Genomic DNA, 12,610 nt, shown 5'->3' on the forward strand with positions numbered 1-12,610 from the left:
AGACTTTAAGAAAACAACTAGCCTTCTTTTTTTTTTTTTTTTTTTTTTTTTGAGACGGAGTCTTGCTCTGTCCCCCTGGCTGGAGTGCAGTGGCGCGATCTCGGCTCACTGCAAGCTCCGCCTCCCGGGTTCCTGCCATTCTCCTGCCTCAGCCTCCCAAGTAGCTGGGACTACAGGCACCTGCCACCGCACCCGGCTAATTTTTTGTATTTTTAGTAGAGACGGGGTTTCACCATGGTCTCGATCTCCTGACCTTGTGATCCGCCCGCCTCGGCCTCCCAAAGTGCTGGGATTACAGGCGTGAGCCACCGCGCCCGGCTAACAACTAGTCTTCTTAAACAAGGCGGCACTCTTTTCTTTTCTTTTCTTTTCTTTTTTTAGATGGAGTTTCACTCTTATCGCCCAGGCTGGAGTGCAATGGCGCAATCTTGGCTCACTGCAACCTCCAACTCCCAGGTTCAAGCGATGCTCCTGCCTCAGCCTCCCGAGTAGTTGGGATTGTAGGTGCTCACTACAATGCCCGGCTAATTTTTTGTATTTTTAGTGGAGACGGGATTTCACCATGTTGGCCAGGCTAAGCCTTGATCTCCTGACCTCAGGTGATCCACCTGCCTCGGCCTCCCAAAGTGCTGGGACTACAGTCGTGAGCCACCGCGCCTGGCCAAGGCAGCACTCTTGTAAACAAAAATAGATGGGGTACCCAGTATTGCCTGGCTATCTACAGCCCAGGTTCTGTGGAAGTTTTAGCTCTTAGTGCATTTTGGCTTGGTAATAGGAGTTTGTTTCCAGGTCATTATTTGTGACTCCAGCTTTAATATGCATATCAAACAAAAACTTGGACAATTGTCATGAAAGGAACATGTAGGATATTGTAATGAACACTTCTGCATTTAAGGATATCTGGGAGAAGGATGGTGAGAATGGTAATGAGTCATACATCTATGTTGCACCACTACCCTTAGTCATTGCTTCTTGGAGACTGCAGGCATAATTAAATAATAGCTAGACCCCATCATATGACAAATGATTGACTAGCTGTGAGCATGGGGCATCCTCATTTCTCAGCCCAGTCTCATGTTCATCATGTGCTATTAATCATAAGTCTCTAGCATTTATAGAAAATAAATACAGTTGCTCAATTCCCACCCCCAAATGAGGAAATTAGTACCCGTAGGAATGGAGCCCTGGAATCTGCATTTTGTAAGGCTTCTTTGCTGATCCTGATGCACATCCAGGGCGGAGAGCTACTGAAGGGGTTGTGAGAAGAGAGACGAGAAAGCGAAGGAAGCTACAGAAACCCAGAGAGGCCCGCAGAGGTCTGAGGAGGGGCTGGGGGCACGGAGGCAGCAATGCGTGGAAAACCAGCCCCGCCCCAAGTTCACATGCGGGAATAGAGTGGGCGGCACTGCAGGCTGCACACAAGGCGCGTCTCTGATTCTGAGCTGGAGTGGAAAAAGCAGCCGCAGCCCCGGTGGCAACTCCGTAACTCTTTTCTAGCAGCCATGATGGCTGCAAGGGCTGGGCTGTGACCAGAGGAGGGGTCAGAGGCAGGGAGGGTGGCATGTGCCCTTACAGAAGGTCCGGAAGGGAAGAACTGCCGGGTCTTTAGGATGGTGAGTCCAGACAAGTAGAGACAGATCTGCTCCCATGATGGCAAGGGGAGCAGGAGGGGCAAAGAGTGCCTTTCTCAGTTGCTTGTCCTAGCACCACTGAAGATGTGTCTCATGCACAGAGCAGAGCCGCCCAGAGGCACAGCCTCAAAGGACCGACCTGTTACAAGATTCCAGAGCCCCAGGCTCCCCAGGAGCACTGTCACTGGAGAGATCCTCTGGGCCCAGACCCAACCATCACCGAACTCCAATCCTCTCCCTTGAGCACAAGACCCTGGACCTTCTTGGGTGGGACCACAGCAGAGCCAGCACTGACGCTCAGGTTTTGGCAAAATGTCTAGTGACAGAACATCTTCATTTATGGTCCAACCAATTCAGTACAAAGCCTCTGCCTTCTTGCTCTGTGAGGTAAGGGGAAGGAGTCACGTTTTAGGGACAGTAACCTCCCCCTCCTCTGGACAGCCAGCCCGTTGCCACGGGGAAGGTGACATAGCAGAAGTGAGCCTTGGCTTCGGAATTTCAAAGGCTTGATTCTGAAGGTGGATGGCAAGAACTCGGGACACTTACAGTGCATTTGGAAGAATATATGATGGGTTACAGAATAAAAGCCCCTTCTGTCCCCGACTGGTCAAGATTCCATGGGTTGGCAGGGCTTGGGGAGCAAGGCAACTGTTGACATTTCTGGAATCCTTGAGAAAAGGACCCTGAGAAGGAGGTTGCGGCTAAAGAGGGGGAAAGTATGACAAATACACCATACAGGTTTGGAGGTGATAAGGGTAGGCAAGCACTAGGTAGAAGAACCCACACGCTTCCTGGGAAGAGCCTGGGAAAACAGCAAGCCACAGAGCGGAACAGGTGACTGGGCTCTGTATCTTAGCAGTTGGCCTGGAACAGAATCACTGAGCTTCCTGAAGCCAGAGGGTGTGCAGGGCCAGGAGCTAGAATGTTCCACATGCTCCAAGCCACAGGCCCCCAAAGAGGCTTTGTGGACGTGAAGGAGCCCCTGGCAGACCATGCATGACCAACTGATGACCAGATAGGATGTCCAAGCAGGTGCTGGAATGGACAGATGATGATGGCTGAGGACCAGAGTCTTACACGACTTAAAGCCACCCCCCCGCAACCCCACCGAGCTTAACCCTAGGAAAAGGTCGGGGGAGACTCTGAATTGACTGAGATTAATTTCTAAAACCTGGTGAAACGGGATTCTTAATAGAAATTACATTCTGTGTTAGAAAAATAAAGTTATGCTTCTTGCAGATTAGAGTTTGTAGGCCGAGTTGTACCTGCTATATAAGCAATGAATTAATATTTTCTTTACAATTTTGTAAAGAAAAGAGAAGAAAGAAATTTCAGTAGAATAGCACTACATGCAAAAGAAATGCCACTTGCGATTTTTGTCAAATTTCCTTTTTGTCTTTGAATTCAGAAAGCACAAGGCTCTTGCCACAAGTTCAGGTCAAAGACTGCAGCATTTTGAGAGAAACCTATAAAATCTAAGTTCGTGGATTGTTCCTTTTGTTGTGTTTTTTTCAATTGCTCATTCATAGGGGTCCACATACAAGGCCATCCATCTCTGGGGACACAGAACACTGCTCACTGCGAGAGCTAAGGAGTTTTCTGGACAAGAATGGAGGGAGGACCCCCACCTCTAACAGGCAGTTCTATAAATAACAGCTGCTCCATGGTGGCCCCTGAAAAGCAGCATTTCAGCAGCTCTGAAATGATAAAGCCTGGAGAGTAGGAGGGCAGTGGCGACATTGCTGGGAACAACAGCTGGGACTCCCAGGAGCTGAAGGCTGGAGCCATAGGTAGCCCAGAAACCGAGGAATCCAGAAGCCCTGACTAAACCCACTGGGGCCGTCCGACCCAGTTAGGCTGCAAGGGGATGAGTGGGCATGGAGCACAGATGGCCCTGGGGTAATCCTAGTGCCTCTGGTTCAGGGACCTCCAGACTTGACTCAGCTGTTCTCCTTAATTTCATCATGCCATGGTGCACTGGGCATGTCCGAGGGCTTCTGGGAACACAGGCAGGGCAAGGGCAATCTGGGAAGGCTGAAGAAGCCTGTGAGGAAAAGAAAAGGGAAGATGGTGACCATGTAGGAGGGGCAGCTGCCTTTCCAACAGGGGACTCTTGCCAGCCATGGCGAGTAGACAGAATCTGTGCCCATCCTCTGCAAGCCCCTAGCAAACGTGTGACCCGGAAAGAGTCTGAGATCATGTCACATTTCCTGAGATGAGCATGGAGGTAGAAGCTCCTTCCTTTAAGCTTTAGTTCTTACTGGGGATGGAAATTCCATCCAACAAAGGTTTACGTAGCTTGCTTCCTTCTAATGGAATTCCCAGCAGGTGGGAATTGAATTGTGAGGGAACAAGGAAATCTTCCCAGAGTGTCTGAAGTCACATCGCTGCCTTAGCCTTTAGCCGGGGCTCTGTCCCTCCCTCCTAGGAGAGTCTCCATGACCTCAGCTGAAAATGGGACAAAGTGGGGACGTGCAAGTCCTTACACTTGTAGTTTTCACAGGGCTGCTCAGCTTTGAGCTTGGCCACTCCCATCCTCAGGGTGTCCCAATCTGAGATCCAGGAAATCAGGAAGACTAAGAGGCTCGTGTCATGGCCCAGGGCAGAGCCTACCTGAATCATAGCTGAACCAGCAAATGGGGGTGGGGGAAGATGAAGGCTGAGTTCCCTGGCTCCCTTCATTGTCTTCCAGGTGTGGAAGAGGATTGGGATTGAGGACTCGGATCTTCTCAGGCCCCGAGGGCATCGATGCCAGCAGGGCTGAGCACCAGTGCCTGAAGGATGTCGGAGAGGGAGACCACGCCCAAGAGATGCTGGGTCTCGTCCACTAGCACCAGCCGGTGTACCTGTGGGTCCATAGTGTTCAGTGAGGGGGCAGAGCCATGGGGCTACAGCAGCTACTGAGGTTGGTGCCAAGAATCAGGAGAAACAACCCACCATCACCTGGGGAGAGAGTGTTTCCTAGGAGCCCGTTAGGGATGGCTGTGACCGGCCTTGGGAGATCAGCTGGCAGTGACCCCTGGCATAAGGGGCCCATGGACAGGACAAAGTGCAGGCCAGTGTGGGCACCAGGAGTTGGTTATGAAATGGAAGGATAGGCCAGGTGCCCCGATGTTCAGGGATGGCTGGAGCCGTGCATGAGAAGGACTGGGCTATATGTGTTGTGGGCATGAATGGAGGGCACAGGGTACCTGCTCCTGAGCAATCCTGTCGATCACTTCCCCCAAACTCTCATGGGGCTGGCAGGAAAGGACTCCCTCCAGACATAGTGTCCTCTGCCTCAGAGCTTCTCCCACACTCATGTCCAGGTGGTTGTAGGTTTGCTGGGCAGCCAGGTGCTGGGGCAGAGAGAGAAGCATGGCTCGTAGTCACCCCCTTGCCTGGGCTCCTACCCCACAGATGTCAACCCCTGCATACTTGTCAAGGTTCCCCTGGTTGACAGAGGCCCCCCACCCATTCCCACACCCTTAGTCTCCCTACAGCATCCCACCTTTCCAGGGACACTTACGATCACATCAAAGCGGGAATAGAGTCCCACGACCTGACCTGCAGAGAGTGGTGGGTGGGGGCAGGGAGAGAAAGACAGGGAAGAGCCTCTGATCAGAACCGAGGTGCTGTGTAGAGGGCCTAGGGCTATTTGCATCAGGGTGCCACTATCAGAACCCAAGGATCAAACTTAGCATCCCAGAGTGAGACAACCTGACGTCGAACATCCTGAGGAAATGCAGTGTGAGTAACACGGCATCACCTACGAAATAGTCTAGCCTTGAATTTATTGCCCAAATCTCTTCAAGTCTTTAGATATAATTTCAGTTTACAGGAAACACAGGACTAGAGAACAAAGTAAAGGCCAGCTCTAGAAAGCAAACAGACAAATCTGGATGTGGGGTATCCTATAGGACAACTGACCCGGGCTTTTCAACTCACCCATGTCATAACAATTTAGGGGGAATGGGGTTGTTCTAGATTTAAAGAGATTTAAGGAACAAAAGACACGAACGTAAACCATGGACTTCAGTTGGGTCCTGTTTTGAACACATCAACTATAAAAAATACATTCCCTTGGGAGGCCGAGGTGGGCAGATCACAAGGTCACGAGTTCAAGACCAGCCTGGCCAACATAGTGAAACCCCATCTCTACTAAAGATACAAAAAATTAGCCAGGTGTGGTGGTATGCACCTGCAAACCCAGCTATTCGGGAAGCTGAGGCAGGAGAATTGCTTGAATCCAGGAGGTGGAGGATGCAGTGAGCCAAGATCGCACCATTGTACTCTAGCCCAGGCGACAGAGCAAGACTCTGTCTCAAAAAAGAAAAAAAAAAGAAAGAAATCTTGGCCGGTCGTGGTGGCTCATGCCTGTAATCTCAGCACTTTGGGAGGCCAAGACAGGTGGATCACTTGAGGTCAGGAGTTGGAGACCAGCCTGTCCTATATGGTGAAACCTCATCTCTACTAAAAATACCACCCCCCAAAAATTAGCTGGGCGTGGTGGGGGTTGCCTGTAATCGCAGCTACTAAGGAGGCTGAGGCACAAGAATCGCTTGATCCCGGGAGGCAGAGGTTGCAGTGAGCCGAGATGGTGCCACTGCACTCCAGCCTGAGTGACAAAGCGAGACTCTGTCTCAAAACAACAACAAAAAAGCCCAACATTCTTGAGGAAATGGAGAAGTGAGAATAAGGATTGGATACCAGACAATAATATGAATTATTCATGGTTTTGTTTGGTGGTATAAAATGCATTTTTTTTTTTTTTGGAGTCTTGCTCTGTTAATAGGCTGGAGTGCAGTGGCGTGATCTTGGCTCACTGCAACCTCCGCTTCCCAGGTTCAAGTGATTCTCCTGCCTCAGCCTCACAAGTAGCTGGGTCTAGAGGTGTGCGCCACCACACCCAGCTAATTTTTTTTGTAGTTTTAGTAGAGACAAGGTTTCACCACATTGGCCAGGATAGTCTCGATCTCTTGACCTTGTGATCCGCCCACCTTGGCCTCCCAAAGTGCTGGGATTACAGGCATGAGCCACCGCCCCTGGCCAAAAATACACTTGTTTTAAGAGGTGCAGACTAAAATGTTTAGGGGTGAGATGACATGATGTCTGTAATTTACTTTGAATTACTTCGGAGAAGAGATGAACTGTTTATGGCAATACAGTAACAGTAGTTAATCTAGGCAATGGATATAGGTGGTTCATTATGCAATTTCTTTGTACCATTTTCATACGTTTGAAGTTTTATATAATCAAAAATAAATTGAAAACAGTTCTTGATCTCTATCTTAATTATGGTGATTTTAGCTTTGAAATATTTCATAGCCATCATTCAACCAAAGAAATAATCTTGTCGTCCCTCTAGCCCTTTTTCAGTGTAGGAAACTGAGGTCTGGCTAGGGGCCCGAGGTCCCATGGCACATTTTACTTTTTAAATTTTATTATTTCGTTATTATTTTAGAGACAGGGTCTTGCTCTGTTGCCCAGCCTGAAGTGTCACTGTATGTAAACTCAAACTTCTGGCCTCAAGCTACCTTCTCGCTCTGGCCTCTTTCAAAGTGCTGGCATTACAGCCGTGCACCACGTGCCTGGCTCCATTTTAAGATGAACTAAAACTAAAATCTGCTGCTTCCTGTCACTATGCTCATTTTCATGCATATAACCTTTTAAATCCTCCTGTGAAGTCAGAAAGATGAGTGTTGTGAAGAATCCCATTTCACAAAGGAGGAAACTGAGGCACAGAGAGGCTAAGCAACCGGCCCAAGTCTCAGAGCAGATGGAGACTTCTAATCCATAGTCCATACTGTACCCCCCACAGGGATGGCATGGGAACCCCTGCCCTTCCCATATTCTCCCCTGCCAGGTTCTCCCAGGCCCCAGCCCAGCCCAAGCCTCTCATCTTGTGCTGGGTACCACATTCGTTGACCACAGGCAGTGCAGACACACGCCGGTCCACAAAGATGTCCAGTGCAGTCAGGATGGGTGCTGTCTCCAGCACCACAGCCAAGTCTCGGAATGTGCCGATGCCCAAATCTTGGATAGTGCGGTAGAGGAAGGAGGGCCGGGGCAGCAGGGAACCCTGGTTAGGAAGGGGACCCGGTGGAGATCAGGGATCCAGCAGCTTCAAGAGGGCTCCCAGCTCCTCCCTCTGATTCCTAGGGCTGAAGACTCCTCAGGCCCTCTGATCACCCTTCTCCCGCTTCCTCCCAGCTGGGCCCAGGCTCACAAAGATGTGCAGGAACTTGAGTAGGCGTTTGTGCGTGAGGATGTGGAGTATGTTGCCTGACACCGGGTCCAGAACAGGCAGGCGATGGATCCGGTTCTTGATGAGGGTGTAGACAGCTTCAAACAGGCTGCAGAGATGGGAGCAGTGAGCCTCGAGGCAGCCTGGGGAGAGACACCCGCCATCCCAGCCCCCTAAAAAGGAGGGCAGAGCACCAAGGCTCCCTTGTCCGTGTGTCGCCTAGGATGAAGAGGTGAGTTCAGAGCTGAGTGGGACTGGGGAAGGGGACTGTGGGAGGAGGAGGCGCAGGTGAATGAGCGGGGACACCCACCTGTCATTAGGAGAGATGGAGACCAGAGGCTTGAAGCAGCCTTGCAGGTAGATCTCTGCAGAAAGAGCCAGAGTCAGGCCAGGGGAGCTGGTCACCTGCCTTGCCTTGCAATCCCAGGCAGCTTCCCTTCCTTCAGGCACCCGGGGCTCCTATTGTCCCTCCCCTGTTTGCTCCAGGACATCCCCCCTGCCCATCCTCCGCCTTAGGCCCTGGCCCACCCTCACCAACAGCCCCTTTCCGGGTTCCTCTCCCCACTCACCCCTCCAGGTCTCAATCTTATGTTGTTCAATCTCATAGATCTGGACCTAGAGATATCAACAGGACTCCAGAAGTCAGACAGACATGGGCTTCTAGGGTACCAGGCTCCAGGAGGACTTCCCTCCGCCCCCGCCCCTCTGGGTGCACATAAGATTCCCAGCCCACTCCTCACCAGGGGGGACCTGTAGTAGCGATGCAGCACCAGGATGAAGTCAGTGATGGTCAGCATCCCTGCAGGGGAGGGGCGGGGAGGAGGTCAGCTTGGGGCCTTTGGGTGGGAAGCAGGTTGAAGATCAGATCCCCTCCCCAGCCTGCCAGTTTCCTTGCACTGAGACACAGTGGGGACTGTGGGAAGAGGACAGTGGGACAGCCCCCCAGGCCTGAGAAGTGGGGATCTTTCTCTCCTGCCTCCCCGCATTTGCTCTCTAGCACCTACGGCATGGGGCCATGCAGTAGCAGAGCTGGAAGGTGTCAGCTGGTCACAGCGGCTCCACAGATGGAGAAATTGAGCCCCAGGGTCTCCCAGCTGGCCATGCAGACTCGGGATGGACTTTCCCCCACCCTGGCCCCTGGCTGGGCTTGGCCTGAAGCCAAGCTTGTGCTACATCAGAGATTGGCCCCAGAACAACCGTACGAGGTCCCCACCTCCCCTTCTCCATCTCCCTTCACCTCCCCAGCCTCTCCTCACCCACAAAGCTCTGCTTCTTGCTGTCCCATAGAGGGGCTGCCCGCACACCGTTGGCCACCAGAGCAAAGAAGGCCTTCTTGATCTGAGGGGCCAGGGAGAACAGTCAAGGGTGGGTCCTGAGAGACCCTCACCCTCCTCTCTGCCCCTCAGTGGGCACCTCCCCTCTGCCTGCTGTTCCCTCCCTGTCTCACCCAGGGTTCTTCCATGGGGCCTTCTCCTGGACCCTCCTCTACACCAGCTGGCCTGTCTTTCTCATGACACAGTACATGCTAGACATGATCATTGCTGTGGACATGTGGTACATAGATAAGGCTGTGGCCTGCGACACTGAGCCCCTCACCTGGCACACCAGGGAGTGAAAAATTCTAACTTCATGTTCCCATTTGGAGGGCATGTGTGTACAGACACAGTCTAGTTTTTGATAGCCTAAGTACTGGAGGCATAGTTATTTCCATAACATTTGCACATCTACATACTGTTTTGTAGATAAATTTTATATTGACTCATTTTGTGCCTTGTCCTAAACAGTACTATCTGCACATGCTGGTTATATTTTTTAACACACCCTAAAACAAACACAAAGCTACTGAAATAGGCATATTTGTTCATGAACCACTAGAATCAGAACATGTGCTATGGACAATACATACACCATGTTTTGGGAAAGGCTGCATGGCACAACAATGATAAGAATAAGATTATAGATGTTTATAGCTTAGCCTAATGGAAGAGAAGGTACCAGAGCTCACTATTTTTTTCTGTTGCCAAAACAGTCCCCTATTCTTCGTTCTAAGTGACTCTGCAATGTCTTTTTTTTTTTTTTTTTAATGGAGTCTTGCACTGTCATCCGGGCTGGAGTGCGATGGCACGATCTCGGCTCACTTGCAACCTCCACCTCCCAGGTTCAAGCGATTCTCCTTCTGCCTCAGCCTCCTGAGTAGCTGGGATTATGGGCACCTGCAACCACGCCCGGCTAATTTTTTTGTATTTTCTTTTTTTAGTAGAGATGGGGTTTCACCATGTTGGCCAGACTGGTCTCGAACTCCTAACCTTGTGATTTGCCCGCCTTGACCTCCCAAATTGATGGTATTATAGATGTGAGCTACTGTGCCAGGCCTTTGCAATGTCTTACACATACTTTGCTCATGCTTTATACTGGGTAGTCCAAGAATCCTCTGAACTATGTAGGGTGCAGCAGGCATTTTGATCCCCATTTTAGAGATGAGAAAGGTAAAGTAACTCAAAGTCCTACAGATACTAAGTGGCAGAGCTGCGATGAAAATTACGTGTGCTCACAGAGAGTAGAAGCTCTCCCTCCCCCAAATGGCCTCCATAGTGCTAAGAAGGGGTCCTTTCAGGGGGCTTGCAGGGGCACCTGGCTTGGCAGGGCATCCTGCAGGGTGGGAGCGGTAGCTGCAGCATTGTGTGGATGCAGAGCGAGTGCAGGTTGGGCAGAGCCATGGCCTCACCTCCAGCGTGGTGTCGAAGATGAGCAGCTTGGAGCTAGTTGCCATGGCATCATAGCAGGTGTGCTCCTGCATGAAGCGCATGTAGGTCTGGGCGCCGGGTTTCTGCAGTTCGTCATCCCAGCCCAGCTTGGGAAATAGGGCTTGCGGGGACGGGCATGGGGCAGGCCTCTCTTCAACCAGGCCTTCTAGCTCACACTGCCAGGCCTCTGTGGCTGGGAACTCCGTGGCCAGCTCCACATCATCTGTGCTGGAGCCTGTAGCTGAGGCTATACAGTCAGAGGGGAGGCAGTCCCACCCTGTTGGTGGAGTGCCTACCCCGGCAGGATCAGCTTGAGCCAAGGGTGTGGCCTTGGGGAATGTGGCCTCCAGCCCGGTGGACTCAGCAGCTGGCCTGGACCGGGGACCTGTTTGGGGGAGGAGGGGAAGAGGACAGTAACTCCATCTTCCAAAGCACGTTCTCATCTGCTGTCGCCGTTCATCTCACAGCAGCCTTTGGAAGCCTGGATGCTGTGGCCCTATTTTGCAGGTGAGAGGCTGACCTGAGAGTCACCCCAGACAGTGGCTCTGTCCCATCTTTCTGAGTTGGCCATGCTGGCCCCCGGCACTGCAGTGCAGTTGTTCTCTACCACGTAGGGAGACTGAGGCCACAAGATGAGGGTTGGGTCCAACTCTGTGTTTTATGGAGGGACCCGAGTGAGAGCCCAGATCCAGGCTCCTCTGGGACTTCCCACTGCTCTGGCTCCCATCTTCCCAGAACTGGCCTTGGCCTCACCTTGCCCCTGACCCGGTGGCTCCCCTTCCTCCACCACCTCCTGCCTTGTCCATCTCGAGGCCTTGGCCCTCCATTTCCCGTGGATTCTTTCTGAGCTGCTGGTCACAGCTGGTGATGACCATGAGCTGCTGTCTTCTTGCTCTAGGAAGCTCATCTCTGGAAGGGGAATGGGGCCTGTTTGATTAATAGGGAATAATACAGAAAAATCAATTCAAATGTTATTCATAATCTTTAGGATTTGCAAGCTTCCAATGGGCTTTTCTCCAACATATTTCTCATTTAAAACTTACAGCAGCCTTATAAGGCAGGCATTATTATCATCCCTGTTTTGCTAGTGAGGGACCAGAAATTCAGAGAGGTTAAGCAATTTGCTGCAAATCACACAGCAAGTGGGAAAGTCACTTCTGAAACGAGGAAGGAGGAGGTGAGGGAAACACACCTGGGGAAAGGAGGAAGAACAATAAGGAAGAAGAACCAAAAGGAGGAAGATAAAAGCCAGGCTGGGAGGGAATGTGGTCCCAGAAAAGTGGGGGACAAGGAAGTGGGGGAAGAGGTTAGGCCCCAGGGAGGGGGCAGTCTCCTTACCTTGATGCTCAGAACCCCCAAGGCTGCTCCAGGAAGGGGTCTGTGGGGAGAAGACTTTCTGAAGGAGTGGGGAAAGTGCCTTACATTCCCAGACCCCTTCTCCCTGCACACACGCCCACATACCCATGCACACCAATACACATGCTCAGTCACACGGCCATACACAAACACACACAGAAAGACACACATCCAAACGCTCCCAGGCACACAGAACCACACACACTCACAGTACATATGCCCAGACACGCACATGCCCATATTCACGAGAAAATCCAGACCAAACACACACCAAAAGACACATACGCACAGACACACATTCACAGCACGTGCTCTCAATCTTCTGGCCTCAGCTGCTCCGGCGCCAGCTCCCCTGGGACCCCCATACCCTGTGCAGTGCGTGCTCCAGCTCTGGCTCCATGTGGCCAGCCCCGGACCAACGGAGAGCAAGTGTGCGACACTGTGACTGGGCCGCACTATTCTGGGCCCGGCCCCGGGCACCCTGCCCTGCCCCGGGCACCCTGCCCTGCCAGGATCAGTTTCTCTCTGATTGGGTGTCAGGCAACGAGAGGGAGGGGCCCCTACTTGCTCAGCTGCTCCAGCCCCGAAGGCTGGGGGCTCCTGGGAGGGGGCGCACCTGATAATCTGGGTGCTTGGTCCTCAGTTCCCTCCTG

The 12,610-nt window shown here is 51.9% G+C and overlaps 1 protein-coding gene across 1 annotated transcript; it reads right to left on the reverse strand.

The window, feature by feature from the left end:
* Window positions 1–2,567: 2,567 nt before the first annotated feature.
* On the reverse strand, window positions 2,568–12,395 carry PRKAG3 (protein kinase AMP-activated non-catalytic subunit gamma 3). The gene is made up of 14 exons (XM_025405095.1): window positions 12,325–12,395; window positions 11,940–11,979; window positions 11,355–11,510; window positions 10,583–10,986; window positions 9,114–9,195; window positions 8,598–8,656; window positions 8,427–8,472; window positions 8,168–8,222; window positions 7,840–7,966; window positions 7,527–7,692; window positions 5,140–5,177; window positions 4,823–4,969; window positions 4,245–4,477; window positions 2,568–3,675 (listed from the first exon to the last, which is right to left on the reverse strand). Exons 1-13 carry the CDS (start codon window positions 12,355–12,357, stop codon window positions 4,361–4,363), a joined length of 1,470 nt encoding a protein of 489 aa, XP_025260880.1. The 5' UTR covers window positions 12,358–12,395; the 3' UTR covers window positions 2,568–3,675; window positions 4,245–4,360.
* Window positions 12,396–12,610: the final 215 nt, after the last annotated feature.

The sequence above is a fragment of the Theropithecus gelada genome, chromosome 12, assembly GCF_003255815.1.
Source record: "Theropithecus gelada isolate Dixy chromosome 12, Tgel_1.0, whole genome shotgun sequence".
In the NCBI taxonomy this organism is placed as follows: domain Eukaryota; kingdom Metazoa; phylum Chordata; class Mammalia; order Primates; family Cercopithecidae; genus Theropithecus; species Theropithecus gelada.